General features: G+C 32.0%; 1 protein-coding gene across 1 annotated transcript; it reads right to left on the reverse strand.

Moving 5' to 3' along the window:
• Positions 1–253: 253 nt before the first annotated feature.
• LOC105319425 (uncharacterized) lies at positions 254–11069 on the reverse strand. Its single transcript, XM_066088302.1, has 4 exons — positions 10923–11069; positions 10379–10794; positions 552–980; positions 254–394 (listed from the first exon to the last, which is right to left on the reverse strand). The coding sequence occupies exons 2-4, from the start codon at positions 10775–10777 to the stop codon at positions 383–385; spliced, it is 840 nt and encodes a 279-aa protein (XP_065944374.1). The 5' UTR covers positions 10778–10794; positions 10923–11069; the 3' UTR covers positions 254–382.
• Positions 11070–17075: the final 6006 nt, after the last annotated feature.

The following is a 17075-nucleotide window of genomic DNA, read 5'->3' on the forward strand; positions in this document are numbered from 1 at the left end:
TAAAAAATATGCTTGATTTTATTGTTTATTTCGATAAATAATACGACAACACGTGAAGGTGTCATATAAAATTAAAAAACGGTCCCCATACAATTCGCCTCAGTTTAAATTAGCCAGTACCGGAATTGCATGCTTCCAGATTTACTTTGTTGCGTACTGTGTCATCAAAAATAGTGTATAGAGCCACCTTAAAACTTTTTGAATATAATCTGATGACGAAAACCACTCAATAACAAAACAACAAACTACCATACACATCAATATTCTTTTTATTGAATAATTATAAATACCGTATGACTTTATGAGTAATGAAATAAAAGGTATGCATATAGTACATCCGTGCCTTAGGCTTTCATCTGATGAGGCGTCTGGAATGTCCATTTCAATAATAACCCTGTAAACGTCGGGATAAAAATAACTGTATAATTATATTATTTCATCTTAATTTTATTTACCATATTCGATATCTTATAAACGAATTCGGTAAGATTTAAAGATAAATATTCATTTCTTATAAGTTTTAAAAGAGCGACAAAAAGAAATAAGCTTACTGATTTTTTGCCTATTCCACCTAGTCCCTTTCCACCAGAGATCACCGTTACAGATCCGCCATATCCAAGTCCGTATCCGCCATTAACTCCACCGAATCCACCATACAACCCACCGTATCCACCTCCATATCCTCCATAACCGCTATATAATCCACCGTATCCACCATATCCTCCGTATCCCCCATATCCTCCGAAGCCACTGTACAGGCCACCAAACCCTTTTCCATATCCGCCATATAATCCACCATAGCCGCCGTATCCACCTAGATATCCTCCATATCCACCACCGTATCCACCAAATAGACCGCCTCCATAGAAACCCTTTCCTCCAAGAGGTCCAATACCAAATCCTCCGCCATATCCTGCGCCATAGTAATCATCGCCCAGGGCGACAGCCAGTAACACGGAGAGGCAGAAGAGCTTATTCATCTTTAAATAGACAAACGGTACATTCATCTAAATTTAAATGCTAAACCAAATTTATGATCATTATATAATCATAGAGAATATTGAATTTTTCAGTACTGGCGTACATGTATATCGAAGCGGATTTCTAGAACACGACATTGAAATAAATAATTTTTATGGAGACAAAAGTATAATACTTTTATAAATAAGCTTCCAAAATCAAGACTTTCATTAGAAACACAAATAGCTTAATCTGTTGTTTACCGTTTTGTCTTGGGTTCTATTGTTTCCTTTTTGTTATATTTTTCACTATATTCTGCTGCATAGACTTTTCTATAAAATTTGTTTAAAATGGGATATTTTGACAACACATTTAATACATCTATGTAATTTCATTTTTAAGTGTACAATGCTTGATTTCTTTCAGGTACCTAGGAATAACTGATATTAAGTTTGGGGTTTAAGGCAACGTAACACTGAACAATTAAGTTAATTTCTTATTGTCGAGATTGATTTTCTTTTCTCAATTTAAATAGCAAAATGTTATAACAATATACATGTAGAATCCGTTCCCTTGTGATGTTTGTTCTGTGTTTTAGGTAGCCATTTTGGATCACCTCTATTCTGAATTCGAAAATTCTGCACCAGATATTAATTCTACAAGTATGATTTCTTACAATACCAAATAAACTATATTGAATAAAATAGTTAAGGGAAATTTACGTATTTTAAAATAGAGTTTAGTAAGGGATTATATTTTATGGCCGAAGGTTTTCAAGAACAAAATGAACATTTTCATAACTCAATCGTTTTACAGTACGGTAACTTAGGCTTCCTAATTTCAGTAAAAACGAAACTTCCAGATAGTTTGTGCGTTAAGATATCTTCATTTTGTTCCAAACAAACTATTTAAACATTTTTTGAACATTTAGATCGATATATATTGGCATATTTAGTTAATATTTCATTAAGTTCTATAAAACATCAATTTCAACAACTGTTGCCTAAAATTGGCACATTTCATGCCATATTTAAAAATATACATTATAGTAGACCTAAACTTTTTTATTATCTGAATTTTAATATTTTATTTGCATGTTGTATTTTTAAAGACTGAACACAGCGTTTTTAAGGTCAAAATATAAATTAGGTAAAAGTTTTTATTATAATAAATTTAACTTTATTCATTTCAAATAGAAAAAATATGTACATGAGTTTGATGCCATGTTCCATTTCAATAAAACGAAAAAGAAAGAAGAGATTTATTTGTAATTTGTACTATCAGTTCAGAAAGGTCATGTTAAATGCACTGTAGCAGAAGCATATAGACCCCCAATTTCGCTTTGAATTTTGGTTAAGCTGCGAGTGCAGAATTTCTAAAAATACTCTAGAAATAAAAACTTAGACTTTTGAGAGCAGGATCCAACATCCTTAAGTTAAGGTGGCTAGACATAACAATATATGTATATTATTCCATAAATATATATGTTAAGTGATATAATTTCACAATCAAAAGACTGCAAAAAATAATCATGTAAAATAGTCTATATATTTTTTAATTACGGTTTTTAACTAGGACATTATATTTCAAAACCTATTTCAAAAACATTTCAGATCATCATATAACATTTTAGTGTGTTCAGCCACCTTTAACATCTTTATATACTTCAAAAGAAGCGCTGTTTTATGATTATTTTATTTTTCATCAGGTGATTGCTTAACTCCAAATACAAGTATTTACAATAAACAATAACAACATAAATGATTTACCAGGAAGATGTAACTATAACATAGACAGAAGACCCAACAATAAGTTTTAAAAAATATATAAAATGTGCAAACCTTTGAGGGTTGGATAGCTTCTTTGCAAGTTTTCTCTGTGCAGAATAAGATAAGAAGAAGCCTTTTATATAATTTTGCTTATCACCTAAAAAGCAATGGCAGACCTTGACTTTTACAGACATTTTTTACTTTACTAGAAAAAGTAAAAAAAAATTACGGAAGCATGTACACAATTCAAGGAAAAGATTGATGACAAAATACAAATGTACCAAAAAACCATGTCTTTTCCGGTTAATAATTATTAAGATTTGTGATGAACATTTTCCAGTTTTTTCTTTTTCTTTTTATGGGAGGGGGGAAGGGGGGGGGGGGGGGTATGTTATCTCTGATTTATAGAGCTAGTGGCTAGCTATACGTTTGAATATAATTATTGTAAGAAGATAACAAAATGACATACTTTTGGCACATTGGTGTATTTGGAAAGCAGAAAACTGGGTTTTTTTTCTGAAAACAACAAAGTTGTAAATATTATAATGCTTTCCTGGGGAGTTAATTCTTTCTTCATTTTGTGAGGATATAATTTACCTCTATTTTGTCAGGGTTGTTCTCGTATCTTAATTATATCCTGGCTTCTAAGGAGCTTGACGTAAAATGGCACGTATGCAACAAAGTTGTATACACTTGTGTTTAACCATATGGCATCACATTTTGTCCGTCTTATACGAGGGTTGTCCCAAAATAAGGTAGAGAGGACACATAATTTATAATCTGTTCACTGCAATTTCATTAGACTTCTATGTTTTCTTCAATGACCCTTTGGCAAACAATGCTGAAAAGTTCAAATCTGTACTTTATTTATTTCTCGAGAAAATGAATAATTAGTAACAACAAGTTTTGTCGGGCGGCGCAATGTGCGACGTTGAAAATGTTCAGTTTTACGTTGTTGCTAAACCCTCCACATCCTTTCCGATAACATTTACGTTTTATTTCCGAAAATGTCTTAGAAAAAATATTATCTTTGAATATGTACCCTGAGTGCACATTCAACATAAATTTCTAGTTTTTGTTTGTATTTTTTTTAATATTTTCTAAGTACAAACCATCTGTCGGCTCCAAACTTGCCCTGTATTACTTCTTGTCTAACGTCCGTCTTGCCGAAATGGGTCGTTCAACATTTTGACGTCCATTGATATCGTTCGAAGTTTCTTTTTTCCACTTATTGTCATCATACTTGTTCAAAATTTTTTAATGTTGTTTAACTACTTATTCACAAAACGCATTTCTTATCGATTTTGTTAATTTCATTTACTTCCAAAGCCGCTTAGGATTTATTTCATGGTCTTTACAAAATTGTATAAGTAACTGCTGCGCCGCCTTAACCGCTGACATCGTCATTTTATTACGAGTTAACTTTTCAACTTTTCACAAAACGCGCTATAAAATATGTAAAAGTTTTGTTATAGTCAAAACATTTTCTGAGTAAATAATAGAATTATTATCAAATATCAATGTATGTTTTATTTGAATTTTTTCATTCAAAAAGTACTTTTCCTCGCAATTTTCATTTCATTATGTTGATTTTAACATTCTGTTTTTGACATTGCTCCGCATGTCGAATTTCTGATCTAACATGCTTTCATTTCACTAATTTAATCTCAAACAATATTTGATTTTAAAACATTATTTGAATGCTAATTTCTTAAACCCTTTGTGGCACAAATTTCATCTTCCTTTGTCTTCGATTAACTGAATAACGCCACTTGTCTACGCTATTTTGGGACAACCCTCGTACACTATAAATGTCACCATGAAACTTATTTATTTTAAAAAATGCAACATCAGGTATACAATAACATAGTAAGATCAAATATAGTTTGCACTGACTTCAACAACATCAGCATTCATATTCTTAAGAATTGTATGTGACATACATCAAACAGACAATGAATATACAAAGGACTACAATGACAAACTAGTATAACATCAATTCACAAATCTTCACAACCTTATTTTTACCGGATTTAAGGCAAAGTATTTACATTTTATTTGACCTTACAACTTTGGATCTAGCGGTTGAAATTATTTGCGATGCCTTGTTGGTGTGGGTGGTTCATCTCCTATGCCTTGTTGTTGGTGTGGGTGGTTCATCTCCTATGCCTTGTTGTTAGTGTGGGTGGTTCATCTCCTATGCCTTGTTGTTGGTGTGGGTGGTTCATCTCCTATGCCTTGTTGTTGGTGTGGGTGGTTCATCTCCTATGCCTTGTTGTTAGTGTGGATGGTTCATCTCCTATGCCTTGTTGTTGGTGTGGCTGGTTCATCTCCTGTGTCTGCGATGTCTTGTTGTTGGTGTGGCTGGTTCATCTCCTATATCTTTGAAGCTTTTATCTGTGATTCATTCTCTCTTCTCTCAGTATTCCTCATGTAAGCGACAGTTCATTCGTGATCATGGTGTTCTTTCTGATGCGAGTATACATTGATGGACGTGGTTTTTTCGTTGGGAGATAAATTTGTTTAGTTCAGTCGGGGCTGTTTCAATGTTCTATAATGGGGTTAATTCGCTCTCGCTTTTCTCTTGACTAGTGTCCACTTGATCATCATAGATATCATGCACCTCATCTGACAAGATGTCTTTGAAGAGATCCTATTCTTCTTGATCTTTCAACAGGGGTAAGTCTTCTTCAATCATAAAATTATTATCCTGTTCGTAGTCGTCTTTGATGGCCATTGTTTTTTATACGGGCTATTAGAATCGCTATTCCCAAACTCTCTTGCTGTCTTCAAGTATGAGTCTTTTGTTACCATTAAATCCCCATCTTAGTACTTAGAGCAGCTAGAGCCTCTTTATACGGCTAACTTTTCTTTTTTGTGTATTATAAGGTCTCTTTCTTTCCCGGACACGTACTCACATAGTGTAAAATGGAATGGGGCTTCATAGAGACTCAGAAGGTGGTTATAAAAATGTGCCTTCACATAACGCCTCCTTAACTTCTTATATAAGAATTATATTTTAGGCACTCACAAGCATACCCACTCTTCTATTTATTTTGCATTTATTGTGTTAAGCTACAATAAAAAAAAAAGTAAATAGAACACTATTTTTAATCGCATGCAATACGTCACACAGGCATTAAACTAAAACATCATTCAATTTGTGATAAAGAGCATTTGTTAATATTGGCATACGTTTGTTTGTTGTTGTTTTTTTTAATATAAAATACAGCCCTATCGCAAGGTTATGATACAACGTATTCATCATATGAAATAAACAAATTCTTTTGTCTTGCCGTTGAGGTGGCTGATATTTATCAAACTCCCATATACATGTACGTATAAAAATTGCAACAAAAAAGGAAGAACGGTTAAGACTATTCACAAAAAATTCCATCAAGCATTTCCGCCAATAACCGATTGGTATTATCCTGGGACAAACACAATGTGCTTCTGGGATAAGTTGAATGTGGTGAAGGTTTCTTGGTGTAACAATTTATTGTAATTTCTCTCTGCAAAACAAGTAAGGTTATTCATATTCATGATGACATCTTGCATAGCACCAAATTATGACGGCGCATTAACATGTATAAGCGATTCTGGAATGTCATCTAGTGGAGACGCCCTTTGGTCCACTTAGGTTCTACTATAGCAGCAGTACGCAATTGATATTACTCTTCTGTCCATATTGTTTTTATAACCGTTTTTGAATTATTGTTTATACTGTATTAAAAAGTATACTACAGGTTTTATCAAAACATAAATCAAAAATTTAATATTTCTTAATATTTTGTGACAATATTGCATTTTATCAGTTGCATAGACACCAGATATACACCTATGAATCTGGTTTGCTAAAGAGGGTTGACCTGGCCTATGTGCATCTCATCTAAAACAGTAAACGGCATCTAACAAAAGTCATGGATGGTTCACAGTCCAATATTTGAAATAATAGAAAATGACAGAATAAACTGAAAATCCTGACATCATTCTGGAAAAGTGTCTCAGTATAAATATTCTAGTAGCTGCATGTTGTTGAGTATCAGTGACGCCCTTTTCCACATAATAAGATGACAGGTTTTCATTTTAATACAGATACATCTGTGTGAAGCCGCATTTATTACGGGCCGTCGGAAGGCGGTCCGTTATTTGATATACATTTAAATATTGTTACTGCGTTTCTGCAGGATAGTTCTTTTTGAATAAATTTAATTTTATGCTTATTTTTTTAATTAAAAGTAAATTTGCATGTAGAAATATGTTTTATGCCTTTTAAAAAATATCACATATTTTTAGTTTTAGTCGTAAATGAAAAGTTGGTCATATTTAGAAGATTGTTGTATTTGACGCGTTTTAATCGAGACTATAATCTATTCGGAAAATTTCGGAGTTCGTCATTCTTTTCAAAACAATGCATCGGGATCAGTATGCTGGACACACTAAAGACCTGAAATACTAAAGACCTGAATGTCATTGATTTTTATATAAATGATTGATTAAATTTCTATGTACCGTATCAAATAAAATGATTTTGTGTTTTTATTAATTATATTTCCATGTAAAATGTGGTAGAAAAATATCATGAAATGACATCCATATCAATCATTTACACAAAATTATGACAGAAATGAAAATTTGAACTGACTGGAAGATTTGAACTTATCCATTTCTATTTAATCATGTGGTCCCTTGAAATCATATAAACTAATGCATTAAGTTTTCATTCAATACAATATATGCAACAACAAAATGGTTTGAAATACATAATCTCCAAGAGAAAAATGATGAGTTGAACTTTGTATTAGAGTAATGTACAAATCAATGTGTTCTCCATTACTTCATACTATGGCAATGATCATACAATTACCGTTAGAAATGCTTACAGTAACGAACTCGATTCTTTTTGATAATTATAGTAAAATGTTAAACTTCAAAACAAGTTGCTGAAAGTATATTAAAATTTACCGTAAAAATTAGTACAACCAACTCTTATTTTCTTCTTTGATGTGTGTTTTATGTAAACAACCAATGATTCATACAACAATTATATTTTTGTGCGGCCCATTTGACGCTTGCGTCAATATGATTTCTTGTTAACATCAATAGAATACAACGAGTGAAATTTTGATCTTGCTATGTTTTACACTTGTCCTATTAGTTCTTATTACAAGATTCTAGGCACCTACGTACGAAATCACTTGTATGTTGACAGATTTTGCGAAGGTTATCCTAATAATCGCAAACAAATAACATGGTAGTCTGGATATTTTAGTACAGAAAATAGCTGTTCTATTTTGAATCCAGTTTTAATAGTAATTTTATATTATTTTCTAGAAAATTTGTTCGTCTCTTACTCCTAAAACTACCACATGAAGAAAATAAGTTTCCAGTAAATTTGTTATGGTCAAACAACACACTTTATTATAAATGTTATGGGACAATTCGGAATACAAAAAATATTAGGAATTGCCTACTTGCATTTTACCTAACGAATTTTTACCCAATGAAAAAATATTAAACGGGTTGATTTGTGACTCAAATACTGTGGAATCAGTAGAATTCATGGTGGCTCAATTTTCGTGGTATTTGATGGTAGCCCTCCCCCACGAATTTACATCCTCGACGAAAACAAATTTAGAAAGAATTATCTTTCCTATTGAAACTGAAAACCAACTTGTCCACGAAATTACGTCCCCACGAATAAGCAAAAACCCCACAATCCACGAAAATTGGCCCCTTGAATTTAAATGATTCCACATTACATTGGATATGAAATGGAATCACACTTTACCCAACCTAAATGGATTAAAAAAAAAAGGATAATTACAATTCGTATGGGCTCTGAAAGCACCATGTTGTGGTAAGCAGCGAGCAGACGACTACTGCATCTGCAGTCTGAGAGCTGGTGTTAAATACTTTTTTCGGTTGGTACGTGCGAATCTTATCACGTGCAAAACAGTACTGCTTGAATTGGCGCCATGACTGAGATAACATACTGTGTCTGCTCTTCGTAAAAAATGGTTATTATACAGTCGTTATAAGGATGTTTTATATCATATAGGAAACTATGATCATACATGTTTTGCGAAAGTTTGCTTCAGGGTAGGATCCGTTAATCATCAAGATAGACGTAATCCGATTCGTTGGACAGAAGAAATTCGATATTTCATATTAAACATAATTAGAGTAATCACTACATATCAAATAAATTTACAAAACATTGGATATAATATTTAAAGATTCGTAAAGGATTTTTTTTATCATACTAGTATTGTTTCCTATACTGTAAACGTATTACATTAGGCTGTTAATTTTATTAGCTTTTTTGGTGGAATGCATCTTCTGCTTAATCAAGTGCATCGCTAAATGCCATGCACGAATGTAAATATATAGGAACAATCAGAAATACGCTAAATCAAATCCACGCTAACGTGCTCAGAAACTACTTTCCGCCAAATATCGTACACGCCAAATATAATACGTTTACGGTATATATTTAGAAGGTAAGGATTACGTGGCTGTACAGTATTTGATACATATTTGTAAAACACTTTATTATAATATCATTATCCCTATTTTAAATTAAGCTATTTACAATGATTAACTTTTGTATGTGAACAAGGAAAGGAAGGTAACTCCATCAACCGTTACAATTTAAAAAGTTTACACCATGGAAAACGTAAGACAGAGCACTCAACTCTCATTAATGACTACACTATAATTATTACGTATATTTCTAACACAAAACAATATACTGGACAATTGTATCAAACTTTATTATCAAAATCCTTGAACACCAATTTGTACAAAATCAATCAGCATACAACGGTCTTGGAAATCAGTAATAGCCCTGTAAAAAGAATAGATACATATTTTTCGCTGTTAAATGTAGAAATAAATAAAATTAAAACAAGGCATAGCGACCTTTACATTATTTCGTCTAAACCCGTGTTTTACGGGAAGTACGTATTTCTAAAAAATATATAACAGTTACCTGTCGCAATAGAAAATCCTAAACCTAGTTTCTGCATGATATTATACAGATTACTTCGCTTAAGCGGTATCTTATTATGATAATTCAGTAATCCAATATATAGATAATATTCTGAGACGGGATTGCATCCAAAAAATGTAATGCACCGACTGTAAACAGCGTAAAGTGAGATCAATGAATGTTAAGTGTTATTATTGTGTCAATACTCAAGAAGATATCTTGTATAAATTAAACAAAAACAAAAATGATTACATATAAGTAATTTAAAATTTCTATTCTGGTCATGCTTTTAAGTAAAAATAATTCACAGTTTGAAGAAATCTATCAACCGACCTAAAAACACCTATGTTACCTTAAGCTCACGCACCTAACAATTATCAAAACGTCTTTTTACTATAAATTATGCTGTTCATTAATGTGTATTAATATTTTATAAAAGTAATTAATCTAAGTATTTGTTTAATTTTCGATATGAAAATTAAACAAAAATTAAAATCTAACCAAAATTCATTTAATGTAGCCGTGTACCATGATACTTGTTAACATAATTATAGTATCTATATTATGATAGTAAACTTATCATAAACTTTCATGACAAAACATATCTAAAATAAAATAAACAACAGAGTATATTTTGAAGGAAAAAATATCATACTTTGCGTTTTCCAAATCCACCAAATCCTTTCCCGCCAGAAATAACAGTTACGACTGGCCCGTATCCTTTTCCGTATCCTCCAAACAGACCACCGTATCCACGTCCGTATAAACCATATCCTCCGTATCCACCATATCCTCCATATCCACCATATCCTCCGTATCCACCATATCCACCATATCCTCCGTATCCACCAAACAGCCCACCGAATCCTTTTCCATATCCTCTACCAAATCCTCCGTATCCGCCATATAATCCACCATAACCGCCATATCCACCCAAAAGGCCGCCTCCGTAGAAACCTTTACCGCCGAAAAGTCCCCCGCCGTATCCACCGCCATAGTAGCCGTCTCCCATGGCAGCAGCCAAAAGCACGGAAAAGCACAGTAGCTTGTACATCTTCAGGTTAAAAAAATCTGAGAAATGAATCCTTTTTAGATAATACGTAATACCAAAAGTTTCTTTTAGCAAATTGAAGGTTTTGTTTCGTCTATTGGAAGTTATATGTACATAGTTAAAATGAACTAGATTTTATAAGACAAACCTTGATGTGAGTCCTTAAGAATGTCCTCTGCGTTGGGGAGAACTATACCCAGCTTTATATACTTTTCTGCGTTTGTAAAAAAATAACCTATTGACCTTGAATGTCCAAACTTCCACTACTAATGAATACTAATGACATCTGCCGGATGTAGATGAACAAAATATACGAGAAAATTAATAATAAGCAAAAAAGCACCATATTTATGTAACTAAAGTATACGTTTGACCTGATGTACCTTTGTTTCTTGCTGATTCAAAATTGTATGGTACACCTTAGATGTCAGCTATTTTTTTTACAGTTGTTGTGTATTTTAGCATATATTTAGATTATGAAATATCTATGTTCAGTATTAAAATAGGAAAAGTAATGTACGTGTAATACGTCGCCTAATCGCAGGACTGAGATATTATTTGAGCACATAGTACATTTGATTGACTTTTCATCAGCTGTGCTGATATAAAATATGAATGTTTATTTGTTATTAAGGCCAAGGATAAATAAAACATTTATACACAGATATTAACAATGCATAATATATTAGGCAATCGTTAACTGTTCTTAAAACTAAATAACCTGTACGCGAACATGAGTCATTTACATGAACACATATTCTGAGTTCCAAAAGTACTTTATTTTATTGTTACTTCTCACTGCTAATTTTCATATTTTCATAAAAATCTTCTCTCTTTTTCATTTTACGTTCTTTTACTTTAAAACATATATGATTGTTTACTGCAAATGAAGTACACCTGACCAGAGAAACATATTTGATGGATTATCTGACATTTGAAACCGACATTGTCCGATGTATAATCTTTAACCCCTTCCTTAGAATTTGTCCTTTTCACCTGTACACGACTTAACCTTAAACTGTTTCATGGAAAGAAGGAACTTGGAAAGCACGTTTTCGTTATCATAGCTTGTAAATCATTTGAAATATTACTGATTTTTAACATTACATTTTAAATGATGCTTAATAATATCTTGAATAATTATTCAAATTCGCCAAAAATCTTCTTAGTTTGGTAGTTTAAGAAGAGTTTGTATTTACGGAAATATACAAAAAATTGAGAATTCATTAAGCTAAAAAATTTTGTCCTATTTAATCAAATAAATAATTTAATTAAATAATTAAATAAACTGATTTCTACTTTACTTTTCATTTTGTTTATCATGATTTATCATAAAAACAAATAGTTTATTGTATTCATTGGGTCTTGATTAGGATAATTTAATTCATTTCATACAGAATATTGCTGAAAAATAATTACTGATATAACTCTTGAATATACTTAAATATAACATTCAATGAAATAAATGGAGTTGGCAAATAGACTACTAAAAATGTCTGTTTCGTTGCGGTCCTTTAAGCGTCTATGGAAGCCATTTTTATAAATAATATATGAAAGCTCAACGCCGCTGGTAAATAGGCACTATCCGCCATATATCTCTTTCATCACTGATTTCCCTACAACCCCTATATAAGGCACAGACCTCTTAACAGTCCAAAGGACTTCGCTGTAGAGGTCTCACCTGTGTGGACGTACATCTTGACTCGCCGTGTTACTCGGTACTCGGTCGCGATGAAATTATCAAATTTTACGCATTTTTTTTCAAGCCAGGAGAATACTAATATCAAATAAGCTGGTCAATGCATTATTTACAAACAGAATATGCACATAGAATAAGAAATAAATGCATAAAATCGAACGACCACGAAAGGAACCATACGTCGGCCACGAGTTTCAGGAGTCCAATCGGGTGTAACGGAATCGAAGGGTTTATATACCAGGTATCTGTGTGACGATGCATATTTACGAGCGGTTTTCAGCTTTAAAGTTGATAATCATACCTTTGCCTCGGTCAACCAAATAACAGGCCATGAGACACCCTCCGGACATGAGTGTCCGGTAAGTGTACGTACATGTATGGTGATTCATAATACCTTATTCCATAACATTTATTTTTAGCTTAATATGATCTTTATTTATTTTCTATATCTCATCTTTTTTTAGCCCTGCTCAACCTACAATTGTCTTGAAGTGCGATCGTAATAATTCATTTCGGACATGGAAATTCTTTAGTATTGACAAAAGTACGCGGGTTTGTTGAGGAACGTTTTTTTTTAGATCGGGTCACACATAGTGCATTATCAACCTTTAAAACCAAAATGATTTTTAAAAACCATGAGATTTTGATGTTTTAACAGTGATAAACAATAATTTTTATCTCAACTTGAAAATGTAGATATCTGTATACAGTCATTCCATGCATATCTTTTACAATTTTATGCTATGGTATGCGATTTTAATGCTATGCTATGAGATTTTAATGCTATGCTATGCTATGGTGTATGTTGTAAAAATATGCTTGAACTGACTGTATTTTAATACAGTATTCCCTATCATATCTCTAAACCTTTAACACATTTACAATAAACTACGGAATAATAATGTAACAACCAGGGGTTTTTCTCTAAAGATAAAACTGATCATACTTGTCTTTTTTATTATCATATCTTTTTTTTATCCTGTCTTCTCAATTTATACACACTAAAGTAATGTACATGAACCTCACTTTTTAAGAAGAAATTAACGTTTAAGAACACAAAAAGGTACGAAAGACGAATAGGGCCACATAAAAAAATCTCGAGTTAATAATCTCGTTATTACAAGAAAAGATTTCAAAATAACGAGAAAAGATCTCGTTATTACGAGTTAATTATCTCGTTATTACGAGTTAATTATCTCGTTATTACGAGAAAAGATCTCGTAATAGCGAGAAAAATCTCGTAATAACGAAAAAAGATCTCGCTATGACGAGAAAAGATCTCGTTATTACAAGTTAGTTATCTCGTTTAACGAGAAAAGATCTCGTAGTTACGAGAAAAGATTTATATAAAATGGTGCATATCTGAAGACACCAGCAAGTCGACTGGTTCACATTTTTTCTTTCCATAAATGTTAATTCATTTCTGATTAATATTTGAATAACATTGATTTTTCACGGATTTGACATTAAACTTATTCATATAAGTGGAAAGAACTTCATGTAATTCTACTTTCCATCTTATATTTTATCATCCAACTCCGAAGTAAATACAAGGTAGCCCTTGTCGTAAAAACATAATTCTATTGTCAGAGACAACTTTAAACTATGTAGTTTCAATCACTGATATACATGTACAGTATTAACCTGAATTGTGTTAATACACAACCTTCGTGTATATTGAAAATAATTGATTTTGTATATCAACATTTTGGAGTCTGAAAACAAATTACATGTATCCTTCTTATCAATAAATAGTTTAATCAATTCATTAATCAATCTGATTTGCTCCTTTCTTTAAAACTGATTGGTCCGATTTTTTATCAAATTCTGTGTATGCCACTAAGCGATGATTATGCTAAGTATGTGTATAATAAAAGACATTGCAGTAGTTCATACACTTTACATAAAGAGAATAGAGTAATGAAAGGCGCCATTTTAAAAAGATCTTTTCTCGTAATAACGAGATAATAAATTCCTAATAACAAGATCTTTTCTCGTTATAACGAGATAATTAAGTCGTAATTACGAGATCTTTTCTCGTAATAACAAGATCTTTTCTCGTTTTAACGAGATAATTAACTCGTAATAACGAGATCTTTTCTCGTTTTAACGAGATAATTAACTCGTAATAACGAGATCTTTTCTCGTAATTACGAGAAAATTAACTCGTAATAACGAGATCATTTTTTTTAATGTGGCCCTATTCGTCATTCGTAAAAAAAGTGCACTGTATTGTACTTTTGAAATCTGCCAGAAAATTGAAATTTACTCTTTCGGGGCATAAAAGTGGATAGAAAACGTACGAGTCCTGTCAACAAACACACATGGTCGTTTTGATTGAATGCTTTAGTTTGAAATCCATAAAAATTGGTCAAAAATGCTTTTTTGGACACAAAAAAGCTAGGAAAGATTATAAGCACGCATATATATATATATAATTATATATATATATATATATATATATATATATATATATATATATATATATATATATATATAAAGCATAAAAATGGCAAACGACACGACCAATAGATATTGTCAAATTGAGTCGATTCTTTACTTTAGAGTGATATGCTGCATGGTCTACAACTTCTTTAAGAATGTGAACTAAAACTGTTTATAATTTAGTTGTTGTTTTTTTATAGTTTCTCTAGTAGTTTTAGTAGTATTAGTGGTGCTAGATTTTGTTTTTGTTTCCTTTGTATTTACCCATGTAATTTATTTCTTTTGTCCTGAAGAAGGGACTTGTTGTCCCGAATATTTGACAATATCTATTGTTTTTTGTCGTTAGCCATTGTTAGTGCTTTATATATTCAGTTTACTTGATTAGTAATTAGGGTCTTTTATCTTTTTGTTTTTTACCTCCAAATTAAATAGAGATGCATGAAGAGAAATTTAAGGTTCGTTGATAAAATTTCATCAAATAGGTACATGTAAACAGTATGTCACAATGACATACAAATTGTTGAAAGTAAAGTTAATTTAGTAAAGATGAAATTCTATGGCCTAGCCAACGACTATCACAATCTTTCTTTCCCCAATTTTCCCCGGTTTTCTTCTTTTCTTTTTCTTTTTTTCCTTTTTTCCTCTTCTCTTTTTCCTTTGTTCTCTTTTCTATTTTGTAACCAACATTTAGGAGTCTGTTTTGTTTGGCACGAGACAGTTGCGTAACACATTGATATTAGTTATGGTATACGAAGATCGAGTGATTCCATGATACTTTACCACGCTATAAGAAAATTGTTTCATAAAACGTTAAAGTTGCGTAACATGTACTTGTTTGTGTGGATGTTGAGGGTAAGAATCAAAAGACCCTAAACCACAGTACTAGATTGCTCGTCTAAGTCAGTTATGAAGGTTAACAAGTTGCTGTCCTTTAAAAAAAGGACTGCAATACGTGGACCATTTGCATGTGTTTCCAACGAAAACGTGAAAGCCTTAAAATTATCACAGATTCCACCGACTCTAGCCACATGCTTTTAACCACTAAATTTGTACGTTGTATTATGTATATGTATAGTTGACTTTTAATCTCAGAATTTAAAGGTTTCATACTTCTAAAATTATTATGATCTATATTAATGAAGATTGCATGTATAGTATCAGGCATTCGGCGAATTCTACTATTTTCGCACACATTACGCTTCGCACTACTTTGTTAACTATGCAGTGACAGCTTTGTGTAGATCATTTTCATATATTGATGCATTTTTCTTGAGATTTAAACTTTTATACAGTGACATAATTATTCAATCATACTTAAATGCTTAAATAATTTTAATCGGAAAGTACTCTAGCCTCACCTTCTATAAAAGTAAAGTTAAGCTACATGTGTATTCGGAAAACAACAAAACATTGCAAATTATGCTATTTGATGCATGTTGTAGTTTCGGTATTTGATGCATGTTGTAGTTTCGGTATAACATAACCTTATTTCATAATACTGACAGTTTATATCACATGCTGATCATTTCTTTAAAAGGAATTATTTGTTTCTGTAATGTTTACCAACAACTTTACAATTGCAGCGCCTTTGAACTAATATGTGCATATGGCATGGAATCCCGATCCCGATTCAGATAAACCTGTGCTAGCCTGGTTCCCTTAGCTACCCATTACGCACAGGAACCAGGCTAGCTCATGCGCGGGCTGAATTTTCCCCATAGCATCCGGTTTAACCTCGCTTATATCTTTTCTGCGTGGACCTCAGGGTCAGTTTGATAGTCATAACCACCACAACGGTATACAATAGAACTATAGTTGATAAAATCAGAGGTTTAGTTGCATGTTGGATATACGCGTAAACATGTCGGTAATTTTGCTGTGTACAGCTGTTATATGTATATTATATGTGCTTGTAAATTCATTGAAATGATCTAACTGACAGATATTGTAAATAGTGAAAAAGTCAAAGATTAGTAGATATGGCTTAATCAAGAGAACAAAATATAATAAATTGAAAATTCTTTAAAAGAATTTCAGAGGAGGTACAACACAAGAGAAAAGCCAACATTCACAAACACAACATCTACACAGATGACATGGGCTATAATGAGTTTAAGAGCAAGCAATGTTAAAGACAATTGACACCACTGACAGACA

This window comes from Magallana gigas, chromosome 6, assembly GCF_963853765.1.
Source record: "Magallana gigas chromosome 6, xbMagGiga1.1, whole genome shotgun sequence".
NCBI lineage: Eukaryota > Metazoa > Mollusca > Bivalvia > Ostreida > Ostreidae > Magallana > Magallana gigas.